At 34.4% G+C, this 20,955-nt stretch overlaps 1 protein-coding gene across 2 annotated transcripts; it reads right to left on the bottom strand.

The window, feature by feature from the left end:
• Nucleotides 1–375: 375 nt before the first annotated feature.
• Nucleotides 376–20,153, bottom strand: Mcm6 (minichromosome maintenance 6). Of its 2 annotated transcripts, none has more exons than XM_088227444.1 (15): nucleotides 19,985–20,153; nucleotides 14,969–15,386; nucleotides 13,848–14,039; nucleotides 12,926–13,095; nucleotides 12,263–12,386; nucleotides 11,414–11,552; nucleotides 10,160–10,317; nucleotides 9,309–9,461; nucleotides 6,740–6,907; nucleotides 5,823–5,960; nucleotides 4,982–5,169; nucleotides 4,411–4,532; nucleotides 3,342–3,497; nucleotides 2,217–2,359; nucleotides 376–539 (listed from the first exon to the last, which is right to left on the bottom strand). In XM_088227444.1, exons 1-15 carry the CDS (start codon nucleotides 20,074–20,076, stop codon nucleotides 423–425), a joined length of 2,478 nt encoding a protein of 825 aa, XP_088083570.1. In that variant the 5' UTR covers nucleotides 20,077–20,153; the 3' UTR covers nucleotides 376–422. The 2 variants fall into 2 exon arrangements, with proteins under 2 accessions (XP_088083570.1, XP_088083569.1); XM_088227443.1 differs by having other exon boundaries at nucleotides 2,217–2,362.
• Nucleotides 20,154–20,955: the final 802 nt, after the last annotated feature.

Below are 20,955 nucleotides of genomic sequence, written 5' to 3' on the forward strand. Positions count from 1 at the left end.
TGGACTGGTTTGTAACAAAGCTCTGAATCACCTCTGCCACTCTGGTCTGTCCTGTCCGGCCCTCTTTAGGTTTTCATATGACCTGCAGCTCATACCTTAGCATAAATCCTCAGGTATTCTCGCCGTTGGCCCCCTGTACTTTGTCCCCTCAGACATCCTCTCTATTACCTCTTCCATCTAGCACGCCTTTAGGAGATGGTCTTAAGCAGGTGGCTCCCTCCATCGATTCTACTAAGAACCTCGTCACCGTGATGCGGCCTCTTCATGAAATTTCCAGAATTCTTCTATAAGACCATATCTTGAAAGCCTCTAGTCTCTTTCAGATATGATTACTAAACTAGCCTTAAAGTAAGGTGATTAAGTAACAAAAAGACAGACAGGTAGAAGAGGTTTATTTATGATAAAAATATAAAATCATTAGGCTATACGTCTACAACATAGTTAGGGTGAACAACAAGAAGTGGGTCATCTTCTGCTTCATCCGGTTGTGACTTTGCAGATTTTAGGCCGGTTGTAGAGAGAGGAATTATCACTTGATCCTGCAAAAAATAAATAAAAATGCATCATTAATTATTCGACATTAAAACGGCTAACTGACTGATTTGCCCATACAGTAAATTTTGCAGGGTCAATGTAGTGGTCGGTGTAGTGGTCAGCGCATTAGCTTACCATGCAAGAGGTCTCGGGTTCGATTCCTGACATGGTTGACTTGAAATATTTATATAAAAAGGTGTTTTTACACTAGAATATTTCATAGTACCTGGACTGGCACCTGAAGCATAAGACTGATCATGCGATTGGTGTACCAATGCAGTGCCCTATGCACCATTAGTTATCAGGGCTATTTAAAAGTAATACCAAAATCAGATTATAGTGTAAAGATAGATGACAATTTGTAAAAATAAGTCCAGTTTTGTGTAACATAAATCTGTTGATTTTATGAACATTGCACACAAGGGTTTTTGATGTAAATGCCAAAATTAATGACCGACATGCATGGATGTCAGCTCATACCACACAACTTAAAATTCTGAAAAAAAATAGCATATATTTTACAATTTCAGCTTTTTACCGGCGATATTATTCAAAGTATTGAATACGAGTGTTTATATTTAAAATTTGTCATTATTGCAAACATTTTAGCAGGATTCTGTCAAAAAAGGAGAAAATAATTAAAGACGCTGTTATTTTTATGCGGTGGTTTCCCAACCTTTTAGATGCTACTACCCATAAAGCGGGTTAGATATTAGCCATCAAAATAGTTTAGATTAAAAAACAAATCTGTACCTTAAAGTGCCTGTACCTTTTTAAAAATATAATGGACTCATAAAGGTAATAAACCAAAATCAGTGATCTAACATCCCATTTCCAAGACAAACAAAAACGATTTTTTCCGAGTACCTTAGCCTTGTACATGACACGTAAGGCTACTAAATACAGGGGTCCAAATATTTTTTTATTTTTTTTAAATACAGTAGTGTATCTGGGACTACTGATGTTTTTTGCATCAAAACAAAGTGGACTTTGGATATTTATTTCAACTTAAAAAAGCTTTTTTATAACGTAAGTGGACTTAATAGCTTATTGCAAGAATTTCTGCATTTTTAAGGCCAAAATGGCCCAAAGTGGACTCCCGTGTTTTATTCTCTAAGGAACAGAAATTATCTTTTGCATTTTTTTTCTTAAAACTACAGAAAACATTTTTATTTGTTTTTTTTTTAATAAAATAAATATTTTCTTATGATTTACCCAAATATTTTTTTAATTAGTCAGGATATTAAAAACTAGTCAGGATATTAAATAATACTGTTTTTAAAAATAAGAGTTTTTTCTTTATAAAAAAAGATATATTTGCGTTTTTATGATAAACCTAAATATTTCTTTTTTTTAAGGGCCATTTTCAACAAGTTGAAAATAAGTCATTATTAGAAAATGGGAACCAAGTTGTGGCAGAGCGGGGTGCGAACTTCGGATCTCTGATCGGTGAGTCCGTGACACTAACCACGGAACCACAACCCAAAATTACAGAAATAATTATTTGCGTGATTATTCGTCTGTTAGAATTTAATTCAGTCGGGAGCTACCATTTTTGTTTTATTTGACGAGTTGGCACAATTAGATTACTATTTTCTGTATTCAAATGCATTATATTATTTTTATTCAAATCTTTAGTTGGTTAATTTTAATAGATTCGGAGAAACAGTAGCTATACTTACATGGTACATTAGCCGATCAAGCACTTTTTCGACAAGGGCCTTTTTCTCTACTAACTCATCTTCATTTTCTATCTGTTCAGCGATTTGCTCCAAGTACCAATTGATTACACTACTTCTTCTGATTCCGGAACTATCTGTATCATCTTCTGGAAGAAAAAAACATAATATTTATGCCAATAGAAATGGATTAATTTATGATGGCAGGATGATCAATCAAAAGTTGATTCGTCAAACAAATTTTTTTTTTATTAAATTTTTCATTTCTTTGCTGGCTTAGGTTTTCATTTGTTTGTAAAATAATCTTTGATTGTGAAGATTTTTATGTCAATTTTTTTTTAACTGAACCAATCTTGCACTTTCAGTTCCGTTTGTATTCCATCGCAGTTTCGCACATGCGTGGTGCTTACCCCGACCTACTTAGAAGTTGACACCATTATGAGTTAGCTGACTGTTGTGTGCGTTTCGTGGTGCTTATTTGAAATGCTGAAAAATCCTGCCGCTTGTGAGATAAGGCCTGCAATTTATCTCCATTGTAGGAATTATGCTTGTGGATAGCATGAGAGCTCCTACCCAGTTGGAGATCGACAGAAGAGATTTCATATTGACATTTATCATGATAGAGCAAATGATTATTAAAAAAATTACTGTGTTTCTTAATCAAATGTCTGATCTTTTTTTTTGTTTATGTAAATTAATTTTAGTTTGTTTTATTACTTCTTATATGTTCTTTTTTTCTCTTTTATTTTATTTAAAAACAACTAGTTTCTTATCTTTAACTCAATTTTATTTCTTTAACTCAATTTTTATTCTTATCTTTAACTTAATTTTTATTATTACTCAAATTGATTTTATTATTACTCAAATTGATTTAATTAAGCTTCACACGTGTTTTATATAATTGATGAAAGATGGTGGAGTTCTATAATTGAGGATATGTATAAAGAATGTTACCAATGCTTAAATACAAATTGTATGTATTTTATGTATCCTTGTTTTTGTTGAACTTCAAAAAGAAATTTAAAAAAAAAAAAATACTGATTAGAGCCTTTTACTGATAAATTAAAAATATCATTTATATGGATAAGGAACAATATAGGTCCATGTATATATTTGTATAATTATTACCACTAGATTCCATTGCCAGTTCCGCATTCCTCATATAGATGATCAGCATGTTACTCAGAGATTTGTACTCCTCAAATGATAAGGTAAGCTTCTTCTTTGGAACAGAATCTCCATTCACATGATGTTCCCCGTGTCCGTTTGTTGTTCCATTTGTTTCTGAAAATATTTATCAGTAAAATTGTCTTACGGTCTGCTTACAGTTATGGACATGACACTCTTACACGACATTATAAAGAATAAAAGTATTGACCTGGTCTCACTATGCACCTTAATTGAGTCTTCAAAAGAAGAACACGTGGTATACAACTTTTTGATGTGCAAAACTCTCAGTAGACTGGCTTTTAAATAAAATGGTGTAAAAAATGATAATATGGTGTAAAAATGAAAAATGAAAAAATAGAATCTAATCTGATCTGACCTGATCGGATCTTCTCTACCTCCTAGAGTGTGATTGATTTGAAGATTTTCATTTTTTTCTTTGCTTTATATATTGGCCACATTGACGATTAAACGTCAAATCGTGTATAAAACTGCTTCAAAAACAAAAAAAAAGCAAATACGGTTTGGTCAATTCAATCTGATAAGGTGTTTTGGGTAATGCTTAAGGTTGCAATAATGGTCTAAATGAACATTTTCATATTTAGTTGCACGTATTCGTATATGCTTGGCGTTTAATTACCAGTGTGGCCATTATATGAAGCCAATAAATAATAAAAATCTTCAAATTAATCACTCTCTAGGAGGTAGAGAAAGTCTGGATCTAGCAGCTGTTAAAAATCCTAGCTCAAGAAACACACACCAACATGCATATTCTTACACCCACAAGCACAAATCTACAAGCAGACATTCACACAGACACATACATTACACAGACACATACATCACACAAACATCAAGCACACCTTTATTTAATTCCCATTTGTTTTCACTGTGGATATTTAAATCCATTAGCCTTATTGTAGTGGAATCATATGAGCCTTATTTTTATTGTATAATACTTATTGTTTTATTATTACTCGTCTACGTTATTTGATCCAGAAATAAAAAAATATATATATTTATAATTTACCGGAGTGGCCGTTAGTCGCAGGGAGCTCTGGATCGACATCCATAGAAGGCTGGAACTGGGGTTCATCCTCGTCTAAATGTATGTCGGGCTGTTCCACTCGGATGATGGATTTGTTCAACAATCTACAACAAGCACATCAGATCAAAAACATTTCTCTTTAGTTCATCAAAAATATGAGAGACTGAATAAACATCTAATTTTAAAATCAAAGACTAAATTTTTTTAAATTGCAGCCTTTCTTCTAAAAGTAGACTGCAATTTTCAACATAATAGCTGAGGGTCTAACGTCCTTAGATTGATGATAGACACGCGCGCTGAATGATTTTATCAGAAATCTAGTTAAGTCGACAGAAGAAGCAACTAAGCATTTTCTGTTAACACAATACATTTTACTGTGCAAGACCGACATTATAACACACAGGGCGTTAACTCAATAATTAAATAGGATGATAAATCCAATGCAATGTTCTGGAGTACATTAACTTCATCCCCGCCATAAAGACGTGAAGAACATGACCTATATATATCAGTCAGTCTAGCACTATCTTATTATGACAAATTTTATATTTACCGATACGCTTCCTGGACATAGGCGGGCGTGACATGCGAACTGCAGTGCATCTTGGCCATAGCTTCCGACAGCCGAACCATGGACTCCAGCTGCCGCACAGTGATGCGCCAAGTGGACTTGCTACTGCCGCCAGAACTGTCCCTCTGCCTCAGCTGCCCGTACAGCTCCACCAGCAGCTTGCCGGCATCCTGACGAAACAGAGATAGGACAAGGTTACTGTACTGCTGTCATACAGAGGACGGGCGTAACTGCCATGGTTGACAGGCTTAAATCTTCACTTTTGATAAAGAGCTAATTTCATTAGAATTTACTTGAATTATGGCAGTTCTGTGTGTGAAATAGGACCCGAATCCTGGACGGGCATTTTCAACTTGATGACTACTCTCAAACAAAAATCCTGAAAAAGTAAATCGAGTAAAGATATATCCGCCTCGTAAGTGTAGACATTGGCACATTTGTCTACCATTAATTAGTCCTGTTTGATTCGTGTCAGTGTCGATGTAAAATATTTGTTTTAATGGTGGTTTAACACTGCAATATTTCAATGTCTCTGGACAGGTACCTGAAGCGTAAGACTGATCACCTTATCTTACAGATGCGATTGGAGTACACATGCAGTGCCCTATACATCACTGGGTGTAGATAGGGAAATGGTAATGATTTTAAGTTATTTTATCCATAATTTATATTAATTATTTTGAATGCCAATTATTTTACTTTTTCAATAATACGTGAGTCCATTATTAAAAACACAGTTTTTTTTTTGGCAAGTAGGGACATGAATAAAAATAGTTTTGTGTGCATTTATTGTAAATAACCATATTAAAAAAATAAAAAATACCTCTGTTATGATGGGCTTGAAAGAGCGGGCGAATGCAATGTATCTCAAGAGATCTTCTCTGGTGTAGAAACAGTCGTAAGTGTCTTCCTTATTACAATGCAGATCCACTATTTTGCGTGCTATTGCGTAGTCGATTGTCTGAAAATATTACAAAACGCAAGATTACAAAGACAGTTCGCAAAGTAATAGTAAAAAAAATCACAATAAATCACACCACGGGCGGCCTCCGTGGTGTAGTGGTCAAGACGCTTGACTCACAGACGGAAGGTTCCGGGTTCGATTCACGGTGAGAACACAGAAATTAAATGTGATTTTTCTCAAGCCTGGGTGTTCTGTGATGTAATTCACCACTGTAATTAGGCCTCCTGGCCTGTTGTGGTGCAAACAATAAAATAAAATAAAGGAAGCTTAAATTATATAATTATATATAGTTGAAAAACCTGCTCTTGATGAATTTTGAATTATTGATGTTTGTCATAAATGTTGTTTATTGATTTTTATTTCAATGAAGATATATCGCACCCCCTTGTTGAGGGTGCCATATATGCAAAAAAAAATAACCATTTAAGTTAAGTCTGACATTTAACTGAAAAATGTCATAACTAAAAATTTTCTTTTCAACATTTAAAGCAATGTCGATTTTTCATGTGTATTTAGATTTGTCTTTTAAAGAGCTATAGCATTTTTTTTATAGAAAATCTCAAATGTCGTAAAGAAAATAGTTTAAAATGACACTGAGAATGGCGGCATTCAAATAAGTGTAAGTGTGTCTTACAGCCATCAAGCGGATAAATCGTAAAGTTTATTCTGTATATCTATTTAAATAAAATAAAAAATTTTGAGGTTATGATTCTATTCTATCGGATGTATGATATATTAAAAATTCTAACAAATAAATAAAAACAAAGGTTGCTTACCTCTGAACTCTCATCTATAAGTATGAAGAACAGATCAAATCTGGACATAATAGGTGCACTGAGGTTGACATTCTGCTGCAGTGACTTCGCACGGTCATATCTTCCCCCGATGGGGTTGGCTGCTGCCAGGATAGAGGTACGCGCGTTTAATGTTGCTCTCACTCCCGCCTGAAAGACACAAAAGATTTTAGTAGCAGGATTTTACGTTATTTACTAAAAAGATGATCAGCTGGTTGAAAGTCGTCATTAAATGAATTATTTGTTGAAAATATTGCAATGAGGAAGTTCGGTGGTAATAATTAAAACATTTAATTGTATTACAATATTTGAGTTTGTCCAAATGTTCACAGACACAAGACTGGATTTCACCCCCTCGGGGGTCATTAAGATTAACAAATTACAACAGGGATGGAGAATACCTTAAATAAGGGAATATGGAAGTCGAGGCATTTACAGGGCTTGTGACCTGTCATTGGCTGGTTTAAGTGGCCACTTTACACACTGTGTAACATTCACCATTTTGCCTATGTTTGAACATCCATATTTCTTCAATTCTTCCATCTGTTGATTTCAGTGAAGTTAAAGAGCTGAAACCTTTATTGTTGTGAAGAGATTCATCTGACTGAATTATTTCTCATACTAGGCAACGCCTGAAAACAATTTTTCAATTTTTAAACTTCTTCTCGGACCAGTTGGTTTCATTACAATATTTGAGTTTGTCCAAATGTTCATAGACACCGTGGCACAGTGGCCACTTAAACCAGCCAATGACAGGTCATAAGCCCTGTAAATGTCTTGACTTCCATATTTACTTATTTAAGGTATTCTCCATCCCTGTTGTAATTTAATTGTATGGCAAAGTCTCTTAAAAAATCAACTGGTTTGCTACATTGCATCAATGTTATTAGCAAAATCAATCATCAATTGATTATGCTAATTACTAGAGATGATAATCATTGGAGATGTGGTCTCACGCAAGAATAGTTCGCATACCGTGGACAGATTTGATCAGCAATGTAGAGGTCCCGAGGATAGGTAATTACAACAGACAATAGGGAAATATCAGGTTTTTTTTTTAATACGTCACGCTTCATGTTCATTTGTTCCGACCATAAAAAATTGTTTAGAACATTATCACGAATCTTGATGTTAAAACTGTCAAGGCCAAACATGTTGTGCTTTTTTAGCGACATATTTTTTTGTTATTTTTTAAGATTATGTATGAAAGCATTTCTCTACAATATCCATTTTGATTTTGAAAATACAATTAATTATTCTAAATCCATTTAATATATTTTTATCGGTATTCGTAGTATGTGATATTTCCCTATTGTTAAAATGTATAAAGGTCCGTGAGATCTTCTATCTGGGTCACATCCTGTGTGGAGACAAGTACAAAATTGAGAGACAACGTAGACCTGGCTGAAGGCAAACGTCTTGGCTGCGCAACATAAGAGACTGGACCGGAATGAAATGTGTGGGAAAATTGTTCCAGGCAGCGCAAGACAGAGGCGTCGGGGACACCTGATACGGTACAAGAAGAATAATGATGAATCTTCCCATTTCTAAAAGAGAAAACCGTGATTTTTACAGAGTACAATAGCTTGGTACATTTATTTATTTACATAAATAAGTTTATTGTACATTATTCGAGACATAATTCCCAACGCTATAGGACTAAAAGTCCTGTGTTGAGATGGGATGAGCAATTATATGACAGACACATGAGTATATCACCACACATATAGGATCAGAAACATAAAAAATATTTTTCAAGAAAAAAAAGACATATATTTGGCACATCAATATAGTAAACAGTAAACTCAAGCATTTGGAAAATCCAGTCCTTAACTCCTTTCTTGAAAATATTTTTTGTCCTTGAGAGCTTAATACGCTCTTCCAAAATATTGAACACTCTCGGTGTGATAAATGAGGGATTCCTCTGAGCAAAAGTCGTACGGGTTTTGGGTATGATATAATTCATGCTCTGGGAAAACCTTGTACGGGCATTTTGCTGAGACCTCTCCTTATTGTTCGACCAGAACTGTGTAAGTGCTTCTATTAGGTACAGTTGTCTCATATCCAGCCCCTTCATATATTGTAACAACTTACTGATCTAATGAGTATGTTGGAGGGCGCCAGAATATTATTCTCAATAATAATTTCTGTGAAATTATGAGAGGCTTTAAAATGGATGCCGCACAATCCCAACAACAGTGAAATGTAAGGCTATCAACTGCAAGCGTCCCAAGAAAATAATTTTTAAAATACATTGCAGGTTAATGTGTCCACATGTTTGCAATAGCCAATAAATTATAACGTTGTTATGTTGTTGTGGCAACCATGGGCGAACATGATCACTTTGGAAATCAATATCTTTCACATCAATGAAACTATGTTTAAGAGGCAAATACTCTTGCTATTGGAGAGTATTGTGCATTCATAATATCGAGCCATCGCTCAAGGGTTCCTGGCCTGGCACATTGTCCTAATTTAGTGCCTTAAATATTTAGTTTTATACGTAATGTTATTTTGGTGCAATCAAAATTAATTTTTAAAAATATATTACCTTGGCCAAGGAAATAGTCTGTTGTTCCATAGCTTCGTGAATGGCTACTTGGTCCTGAGGGTCCATCTTGTCGAACTCGTCGATACAGCAAACTCCATTATCGGCCAACATGAGGGCTCCTGCCTCGATCACAAAATCAAATGACTCTTCGTCCTGTAAAATCACGTTAGTTACATAAACACCCGCGCATTACGGTGCTGTGTAGTCACTACACATTAAAAAAATAAGATATTTAAAAAGGGAAAAATGGAATATTTATAGGGAATGGCTGTAATTAAACATAATTTAATTCAAAGATGATAATATTTCAAATTTAACTGCTGGAAACATGAAAAAACCATTGGGTATCGCTAACGACTCGGGCAAAACGTGCACCCGCGCCAACTTCCCGAGAGCTACTAATACTATGTAGCTATATAATACTGGGCTATGTGACTGACTGAGAGTATACTTTTAATGATATTTGTAATTTATTTCCGATAAAATGCTTTTTTTGTGCCTAATAAGTACTTATTATTTAATAACAAATTATTTCAGTCGATACGTAAATGCGTAATGGAGGAATACTGAAAATCTAAACCCAATATTTACTATATTTATAAAGATATTATAGTTATTAGAGGCAATGTGTACTAGCTACACATCACCGGGGAGGGAGGGTTAATTAGATTATTCTAATAATGACAGGCATACGACGGATATGATGACATTTTATCGCCAACAATGCCAGTTTTAGTGACATTGGCATATTAAATTGTAAATATAACAGTTATATTATTTTAATCCAAAGCAGTATGTGTGAAACTTACTAAAATGACAAAGAAAGATCTCAAAGAAGTAAAAAATAATACCTTGACAACAGCAGCTGTTAAACCAGCAGCAGAAGAAGCCTTTCCACTCGTATACACTGCGCGGGGAGTAATCTCACTAACTTGCTTCAAGAACTGAGATTTGGCTGTACTAGGATCTCCTACAATACAACAGTTCAAATCCCCACGAAGAGTCGTACCTGAAACAATCAATCATCTATAGCTGACTGGAAAAAACGACCATTTACTGAGGAAAAAACCTTATGATGAAAGCTTAAAAGAACTTAAATCTGCAACCAATGTTTACTATGAACATGCAAGTTTAATAGTGAAATTTTTTTGTGAAAGGTCATTGTATTTTTTATAGAAATAAGAGACGAGTGATACGATCGGTCTCATCGCTTATGCAACATCTTTGAGACTGGTATCTTTATTATATCCTGTAACACTTTGTAAAAAGGTTATTTTGTCAAAAATAATTCAATTACAGGTGCCGTAGCGCAGTTGGTTAGACAGCCAACTGCGAAACTGGCGTAGCGGGTTCGATTCAAGAAAGATTTTTTCTCAATTGGTCTGGGTGTTGAGGTGTATTTTTCATTATCTCCTTCCATATCCCCTCTCTTCCACCTGCAGACAAGCCTCGAAATAGAGGCTTAGCGGGTTATTCCTTTTAAAAATAAAAAAAAATGCATAATTTTTAATTATAGATTCTTACTGTTTTTGTATGAACATACGAGTATTAAATATAATTAAGATACCAGTCTTGAAGATGTCACAAATGCAATTAAACCGATCACAGATTACCCTGAATTTGTGGATTTAAGAGGTTATGCGATGCCAGACAATTTTGATGAATAGGACTAATTTTGCCTGACTAAAATTGACAAAATCAATGGTTGGAAGTTAAATTTTTCGCACTCAAAAACTATTTTAACAAAGAGTATAAGAATGAAATTTTCTGTGTCGGTACCTTTTCCGTTTTTAATTTTTTTTATTTTTTTTGTATACCGTATGTCCAAAGACCGCAATAAAACTGGGTACTTTTTTGGATGGTCCTAGGTTTAATAAGAAACTATTTATCAAAAAATACAGGAATATGTTTAAATGATGAAAAGTGAAACTGCCTTAGTTTTACTCGTCTTTTATTTCTATAATAAATTTACTATGAACCGCCACCACAAGAGATCATTCATTAAAGTCATATACTATCTCTTTCACGTCCAACCCTAGGAAAAACCTTTTGATGTACAGAGATCAGTGGAAAAGCCTTCCGGAGACTGGCGACTGGCACCTTACCTTCCATAGTAGTCTTAGCAACTCCCCCAAACAACATGAGCAGTATTCCTCTCTTGACTTCGTTGTTCCCGTGTATACTGGGGAACAGGCTGGTGATGAGATTCTGGTACAGATTTCTGTCTCGAGACATCTCGTATACCTGGATAACAAACAAATAAATCAATGCAACATGCTTTACCCGAAGAAGAAATTTTGCATTTAAAAGATTTAACCATCTCTCCCTCTTCTATTCCCACCTAGTTCAATTTCTGTCCCTCTTCCTCCCTCTCTTCCTTGATGTTATTGAAACAGGCTTTTAACCTGTTACAAATTCGCCGGCAATTCAAACAATTCAAATCCTTTTCATTCCGGCGGCAATGGGATCGGACCAATCCAACCATAAGGTCACGCCTCGGACCAATAGGCTCACTTCTCTCTTGTCATTGGCTAAGAAGAGTTGCTGTGCGCACTGCAGTTCTGCAACTATCATCAGCGCAATCCACGGTACGCAACGGCTTCGACGCATCTCTCGCCCTTTTTCCAGTGTTTGGCCCACGCCGTTGCATAATTTCTTAACTAAACTGGCTTATAATTTACCGCGCCCAACCGAAAGTGAACAGTGTGTGATTGAAGTTTATTCCATTGGGAAAATATATCGTTCCATATTATTCCATTGGGAAAATTCTTATTGATACAAAACTAATTGATTACCTAACTAATTTCTTCCTTATACCATGCGGGCGAAGTCGTGGATAAAAGCTAGTTTATAAATAAATAAGTAAGACTTCTATATTCCTTAGACTTTCATATTCCCTTCTCCAAAATTTTCCCATCCCTGTTGTAATTTGTTAATAAGTAAGTATTTTTTACCTTATCCCATTCTTGGTCCGTCATCTGCTTTTTCATATCTTCAGAGGTCAGGTCATCTGCGGGAAGGTCAGATGTCCCGAACCGACCTGAGGTGGACTGCACGCTACAGGCCAAAAAGGCTGTCCTGTGATCAATAACCATCATTTAAGTTCATACATACTTTGTAATTTTAGTCAATTATATAGAAATTTTATGTACTATTTTGTAGAATCATTAATTCTGTTATTTGGTAAATAAAAATTCGGTACTATTTTTTGAAAATACTACATTAAAACGATCAATAATCAGCAGAACGTCCTCACCGATCAGAACTTGTGATGTCACAAGTGAAGCAATTTCAAAAATACAAAAATTTTAAAAATCATAGCGCTAATAATACGATACACTAAAATATTTTTAAAACATTTTTGGATTTGTTTGATAGTCTAGTAATAAATTTTTAAAAAACCACAGAACTTCCTCATTGATGATACGAGTGGATGAAGGCGTTGTCACATTTACCACTCTTTCACATAAAGTCAACTACACCATGCAAGGGTCAGAAATCAAACTTCGACAGTTGATGAAGTTGTTACGTTATTACAATTTATTAATGGACTCGTTCATTCCATTTAGTTACTAACTCTGCCTCAGTGGATTAAAAGTGATGATGTTTATTCCTACTTGTAATGCAGTTCCCGCACGCCGAGAGCCTTCAGGCCGCGCACGCCCTCCGCCTGCCCCTCCCCTCCCGCCTTGCGCGATGTGATCTCCGCCTTAGTGCCGGGCAGGGCCAGGGAACCCACGTTGGGTACCACGATCAGGGTCCCTGTGAAGTCGTATCGATCACCAGCCTGTTAACGAATAACATTATTTTTATAAATTCAAACAAGTTTATTCATTTAAGTTTGTAAGTGAAAATTCTTGATGGAAGTTCATTGTAATTTATTATATAAATAAAACACGAGTGATACTTTAATCCACAAATTTGGAATATCCAGTGACCGGTTTCATCGCTTTCGCGACATCTTCGAGACTGGTATCTTTATTAAAAAGTTAAATGTATTTATACAGAACAGAGGTAAGGATACATAATTCAAAGTTATATGTAAGTAAATTAAATAAAGTTATTTTTATCTTAAGGATCATTATTGACAAATTTTCTATGGGTTAACTAATGAATGGATATAATTTTATTTTAATGAGTTTAAGTATTTTATTTTATTGTTGGTGTCCCATCCTTCGTGAGTGTGGTTTTGTAATTTTTGGTGGTAATGTGGTTTTGTAATAATTTTGTAAAGTTTATTCATTGTGATATTTTATATATTAAAATATATCAATTTATATATTTATTTAATTCAACTTTTCGTACAAAATAAATCGTCGGCTTACTGCCAGAAGTCATTAAGTGACATCGTCAAAACCGAGTTGAAAGTCAAAATCTACCTATTTTATCATGCTCTATCCAGTAAAGAAGACAGTATGTTGAATAACACCTTGCTTGAATAATACAGAGCTATGAGAATCAAACCGCATCCAGCAGAAACCGGCGATGGTTTACACAGACGGGGTAGTGGCATATTGTAGGGATAGTGAAGTGGGTTACCTGGATAGTTTCCACCGTCTCGGCACGGAGTATGACTTCCACAGAGCGTGGGATGCAGCCACGAGGGAGTTCCGCCTGCGTCTCCTGGATCCGCGCCTTCTGGAAGTCCACGAACACGCTGCGATCCGTGTCCAGCAGAAACCGGCGACGGTTCGAACAGACAGGGTTGCGGCATATTGTGGGAATGGTATACTAGAAATGTGTTCAATTGTTTAGAAAAATATCACAGCCTAACATTCACACTAGTGTGTCTTACATTTGGGCATAAGGTGATAACAAGCAGGTTTCAATATGTGGTTTAAAATAAGATTTGGGCTACACAATAAGAGGGCATTCACATACTCGAAAACTGTTTTAAAGACCGTGGGTTTTCCTGTTGGTTTCAATAAATAATATAAATAAACACTATACTCTTTTTTTTTGTCAATAAACAAGTTACTCTCTAAAAATTTCAATTTCATAAACTTCAACACAAAGTTAAAAACAAAGTTGTCTTATATTTATTTTATTATAATGAATAACCACAAAGTAGCGGTCACGCATCTCAACGCTGATAATACGTTATGTAAAAAAAAATTATTTTTTTTGGCTCAGTTTAATTTAATTTTAACAAATATTTTTTTTTAAAAGACACTGAACTTCCTCATTGACTCCTAACCGATGAACAATATAATTTTTTGATCGATAAGAGTATTGATTTTAAATGTTTTGCTGACCTCAACACAAATTCAAGCATTTGCATACCCTCTTTGATACGACTACTAAAAGAAAGCGTTTCATCAAATACGATACCGAGGTCTTCAATTTCTTTTACAGAAGCGAGAGTAACACTGTCGAGTGAATAAAGAAAATTTTGAGTCATTTTGAACGATAGAATCTAATTATTTGACACTTACTAACATTTAAGATAAGTCAATTATAATTATAATAAATCAATAATAATAATAAATTAAAGCATTTTCACCGTTCATCGAATGATGTATAAACCTTCACCATTTTGTTTTACTTTTGGTTTTTATATTAAATTTGGAAAAAAATGGACGCAAATTATGTTAACACTCGATACAATGAACGTCCACCAATAAATTTAACTAATTTGAATGTTTTTTTCAATACTATACCTTGAACTGCTGTTCAACATCCTTCACTACAGTTTGGCAATCCATGCAGACGAAGGTTCCGGATACCAGCTCGGGATGCACAGGATGAGTCCTCACCACCTGTCCCGATATCCGGATCAGGGTGCCCACCTTGGCGGTGGTCAGCTCCCTGACCTTGTGCCTGGTGGGCACATCCGTGAAGGACACGTAGAACTCCTTCTTCTGCGAGTCCTTGGACTGCTCCGTGATGCCCAGCACGAAGTTGGCCACCGCCGTGCAGAGGAACGGGAAGATCCGGAAGTATTCCTCGATGATGGTCGTAGACAGGTGCTGATTGTAGCGTTCCACGTCGTCGAAGCTGACCTCCAGGGTGCTGAGCTCGGCCTTGGCGAGTTCTTGAGCGGGATTGTGATACTTGACGACATTGTCTTCTTTAAATCTGAAAAAGAAAAATATTAGGAAAAAAAACAGAAGCAATTTGGATATCATCGCTTAGCTTACAACATTTAAGTCATTTTTTTGCTTTGTTGCTAGACAACCAACTGTGAAACTGGCGTCGCAGGTTCGATTCCCGCCAGTTGCAAAAAAAATTCAAGAAAGATTATTTTCTCAATTGGTCTGGGTGTTCTTTTTCTTCTTCGTTTTTTATGGCCTTTTCACCTCTCAGCTCGGGTGTTCTGGCCAGGGTCAAGTTTTTTGTTTTGTCATTCATTTACATATTTACACATGTGTTAATAATATATATCACCGTTGCACATCAAATATGGGCCATGTGACTCGGGGCACATTCTGAGAAAATCATCAAAATGCGACTTTTTGGCATAAAGTATTTAGTATTTTAAATAAATATATTACTTTATTGAAAAACATTGTATTTTTCCTACTCCGTCCGTACACAGAAAAGTTATTTTTGGTTTAGTTTTTTTTTTTAAATCGTTTTAATCGATTTTCTCAGAATGTGCTCCAAGTCCCATGGCTCATATTTGATATTCAATGACGATATATAAGTTAGTATTTTCAAAACTTAACTTATAATAACTTAACATATTTTTAATTTATTTAGAATTTTAAATACATGTTTCTTAGGTGGGGACAGGAGAGTTAGAATATGAATAGGGAATGGGATATTAATATCAGAGAGGTCGGATAGGAAATCAGGATAACAATCATTTATGGTGCATCCATAAAAAACATGATAGCTGACATTCGCAAATAGCAGAGTCCCGGACATGGATTCTGAATAAGTGAGAACCATTGCAGCAGTGCCCAATGCGCGGAGGATGTATCAAACTTATTCAGAATTACTTTGGAAAACAGAGGCTTTTCTGTTAAATTTGGCTGGTCTGGGTGTTGTGGTGTATTCTCATCCCTCTATCCCATTTGTAGACAAGCCTCTAAAATAAAGGCTTGGCAGCTAATCCTTTTTTAAAAACATGTAAGTACAGTATCCAGCATTATACAGGGGTTCTTTAAACCCTGTCACATCAGAAACCACGATGATCAGTATGGACAAGAAGACATATTGGCATATTTAAAAATATATTTAGAACAAAAAAAAATTTTTTAAATAAAATATTTAAAAAAAACAAATGGTTGTTTACTTCTGCAGGGGATAAGTGAGGGGAGCGCGAGCGTGCGGTAGTCAGCGTATCAGACTCCCCCCTTGTTTCTCCCCTGCAAAAATAAGCAACCATTAGCTTTTTTTGATATTTTATTTTTTTAAATTTTATTAATTCCAAAAAAGTATTTTAATGTGCCAATATGTCTTCTTGCTCATACTGATCATCGTGGTTTCGGATGTGATAGGGTTTAATGAACACCTGTTTATCGTACGTTGGCATTTAGAAAGAGACCGTCGGCTATATTCGGCTTAGTAGAGCTTTGTCTTTGTCATACACATGTCATGTGTAATGTCCGTCAGTGGTTGTTAAGCGTTCTTAAGTAAGGTCGGGACAATTTTAAATGTATAAATTTATAAAGTTTGTATTTGAAGCACTAACTTTGTGGTTATTCATTATAGTAAAATAAATAAAACAACTTTGTTTTTAAACACTAATTTTTTTTTTTCCACCGATCGGTTTCAAAGCAAACAAGTTTCTTCATCAAGGTTTACGTAACTAATTACGTAGTTTATGTAATAAGTTACGTAAACCTTGACGAAGAAGTTTTTTTTATGTATTTTACGTAAGAATTACGTAACTAATTACGTAGGTTATGTAATTAGTTACGTAAACCTTGACGAAGAAGTTTTTTTAATGTATTTTACGTAAGAATTACGTAACTAATTACGTAGGTTATGTAATTAGTTACGTAAACCTTGACGAAGAAGCTTGTTTGCTTTGAGACCAGTCAGTGGAAAAAAAAAAATAGTGGTTAAAAACAAAGTTGTTTTATTTATTTTATTATGTATTAATTTATGGTTAAATAGTTTGTTTGCGGCATCTATAGTATATTTGGAAATAAGGAAACCTTTACAGGCTTAGTAACGCGAAATTGTTTACAATGTTCATAAATATTTTGTTACTAAAACCAACACATATTTTTTGGTGAGGTTTTTGTATTTATTAGTTATTTTTCTTTCCCTTGCTTCCAACTCCACCTGTCCTCAGCAGCCATTTTCTAATTTTCAACTTGTAGAAGCTGTGATGTATTTTTTTTTATCCGTGGCACGCATCAACTTTTCGGACTCCCAATGACCAATGTCATGAAAGAGCGAGGTCAACATCTTCCGCAACTTGACAACACTCCCGTCTTTCCACGATTCTGGCAAAAGGTTATAGACCTTTTTGCCTACGTAATAGTGTTGTCTCGATGCCAGAACAATGAATAAAATTATGTTTGGTACCAGAAATTTCGATAATTAAACAACCATAAGCATTTTTATAACTGACGACTCATGCTCTGCTCCGGAATATCTAAGGGAACTATGCATTCCAGACAACTAGTTGACAGGCGTCTCACGCTTAAATCAGCTATGTCTACGGCGAGAGGAAAAGTTACTATACCTCTACGCAAACAGTGCACTAAATTTAGTGAACGCGCATTTGCGGTCGCAGGCCCAATGGCATGGAATGCTCTCCCAGCAGAGGTGCGAGGCTGTGAAAGTGAAGTGATATTTCGGAAAAAACTTAAAACCCACTTGTTCTCTAAATCATTTGAATAAATCCATAGCATCTGACAGCAAAATAAATTGTTTGAATTAAATTACAATTTAAAAGCTTCAATTAAATTTATTTAACAATATTTTGAGTTTGTACAAATTTTTGTAGACTAGGACTGGATTCAACTCCCTGGGGAGCTGTTTATATTAACATATAACAACAGTTTTTTTTTTTTTTTTTTAATATTTATTTTTCAAAAATATTTACAAAATAGTCTTAAATTAAAGTCTTGCTGAGTTGCATACATACAACTCGTCAGCAGGTTCTTATAAATTAAATAGATTATTTACACTTAACCTACATTAACAATAATTTTACTTGAAAAACAATTACAGATTACATTATGAAAAACTATCACTAATACAAAAAACTTTTTTCTAATAACCATAATTTGAGCAAACGTCGCACTCCTGTATTTAACTTAGTATTTTTAATATTGCAGTGTCCTTTTGCCATATTTATTGCAGTATCTAGGAACAGCTAGTCCTTCCATACTAGTACCTGGTGTTGTAATCATGTACCAACGAGTTTATACTCGGAGTGCGACGCATGCTGACAAATTAATTTGTACTAAAGTAGAGCCCTAACAGATAATTTATTTACAGATTTATACATTAATGATATTGAAATATTGTGTCTCTGGTGGTGTACATCTTTATGTAGTAGCAATTTGATCATAGAATTTTGCAAGGTTTGAATAAAATTAATATTAGTACAACAGTATATTAACATATCTTCATCTCTGTTGTAATATGTTAATATAAACAGCTCCCCAGGGAGTTGAATCCAGTCCTTGTCTACAAAAATTTGGACAAACTCAAAATGTTGTTGATAAATTACCTGGTCCATGAAGAAGTATAGAAATTGAAAAAATAACATTTTCAGGCATTGCCTAGTATGTAGGTGAAATAAGTCAATTAGATGAATCTCACCCGCATAAATAAAGGTTTCAGCTCTTTAACTTCAAAAACATCAACAGATGAAAGAATTGAAGGAATATAGATGTTCAAATATAGGCAGAATGGTGAATGTTACACAGTGTGTAAAGTGGCCACTTAAACCGGCCATTGACAGGTCATAAGCCCTGTAGATGCCTAGACTTCTATATTGCCTTCGCTTAAATGTTCTTCATCTCTGTTGTAATACGTAAATTTATTTATCTATAGAATCACTATGTGAAGCGCCCTTGAAGTATTATAATACGAAAATGGCACTATATAAGTTATTCATAATAATGAGTCATGACCTAGACCGGTATTAGGCACATGGCTTATGGTAGTAGGCAAATTGTGCTCATGTTTTTATTATTTACTAAAAGTTTCTTAATATAACAATAGTAAGAAATACACATCCTGAAGGGGTATTTAAAAAAAATCATTATAAGCATGAAAACTTTAACAGCCCTGCTGACTAGTACCCTTATCGTGCGACAGAGACGACGCTTTACAATATCAAGTTGGCCGAAATGGCCGACAGTCTCTTTCTAAATGCCGACGTAAGGTATATAATGCCGGGTACTGTACCATATATTTATTTATAAATTGGTTTGATTATTGATTTTCCAGTTAAGATTTAGATATTAACACTTAATATCAACATTTTGATATCAACATTTCAAGAACATTCTCAACCACTTGTTTTTTTGAGGTTCAACTATTTTTTATTTCGCATAGCCTTCAAATGTTTTAAAGTTTTTAAACGTCAATAAATAATTGAATATAATGTAAAGCGACTATTATAAATAAAGATAACCATGTGTTCTAGCAGTTTAACGTGGTTTCGATCAAATTCACGAGCTATTTAATCAAAAAAGTAACAATGTCAATTGTATTTTGAGCACATTGTAATGCGATGCATTTTATTCGTTTTTACTTACTCTTCTAAGAAATCCTGGAAAAGTTTTTGACACCGAACACCAACTTCATCTTTAACACGTAATTGTCCAATATGAGCGTCAGCTACATCCATTTTTTATTATAATAACTTTATAAATATCAATAAAAACGAAAACAACAAACTCAACAAAACTGACAACGAACAAGTTTGGCGCGAAATGTGGAATTACTTTATGGCTGTCAAAAAAAAAACAGTGGGGGGCAACACCAATCTATATTGTGGGGTTGGTAGAATAAAAGTACTTACCGATAAAGGCATTTTAAATTGTTTTTACTTCTGTTCATAGTGATTTTTTTTTTTTATGACTTTGAGTAATAATATAATTATTTATTACTGCAAGACAAGAGTCCTAAAAAACACTTCGTTATTTAAGTATTTTTTTTTTAAGGTTATGTTTATTCAATGTATACATAATCTTAATTTGTTGTGAATTTCAGTAAACGTAGGGACAATTTCATATTAATGTAATAACCATTTAGTTTATTTCTTACTAAAAAACCGAAAATAATATTCCTTCCCTTTATTTACTTGACAAGCCGCTTATTTAGTAGCTGAATCATCATTTACATATAATATAAAGGGAATGATTTTATTTTTAGTCACAAATAAAAATTCTGACACTAATTATCAAAATTTAATAATTATTATGATTTGAAGTTCTTGACTAGCTTCCACAAAGAATCACAACCACTTACACAATTATACACTGCTAATACAGCATATACTTAATTTTTTTAATGCAAGAAATAAAAAAATAATTGAAGTGCATTTTTAAAAACCTACCATCTCCGACTTCCATCCTCTGTTTGCCCTGACTGGGCTTGTATAAAGAACTATTACTTTTGTTTAATAATATAAGTTTGTAAAAATATAAAAGTAATTATTTCCAATGGCAATTGTTTTATTTATTATTATGTTTATAACGTCCCTGTCTAGTATCTCGGACTCACG

This window comes from Micrasema longulum, unplaced genomic scaffold, assembly GCF_059751315.1.
Source record: "Micrasema longulum isolate JH-2025_06_02 unplaced genomic scaffold, ASM5975131v1 h1tg000504l, whole genome shotgun sequence".
Lineage (NCBI taxonomy): Eukaryota > Metazoa > Arthropoda > Insecta > Trichoptera > Brachycentridae > Micrasema > Micrasema longulum.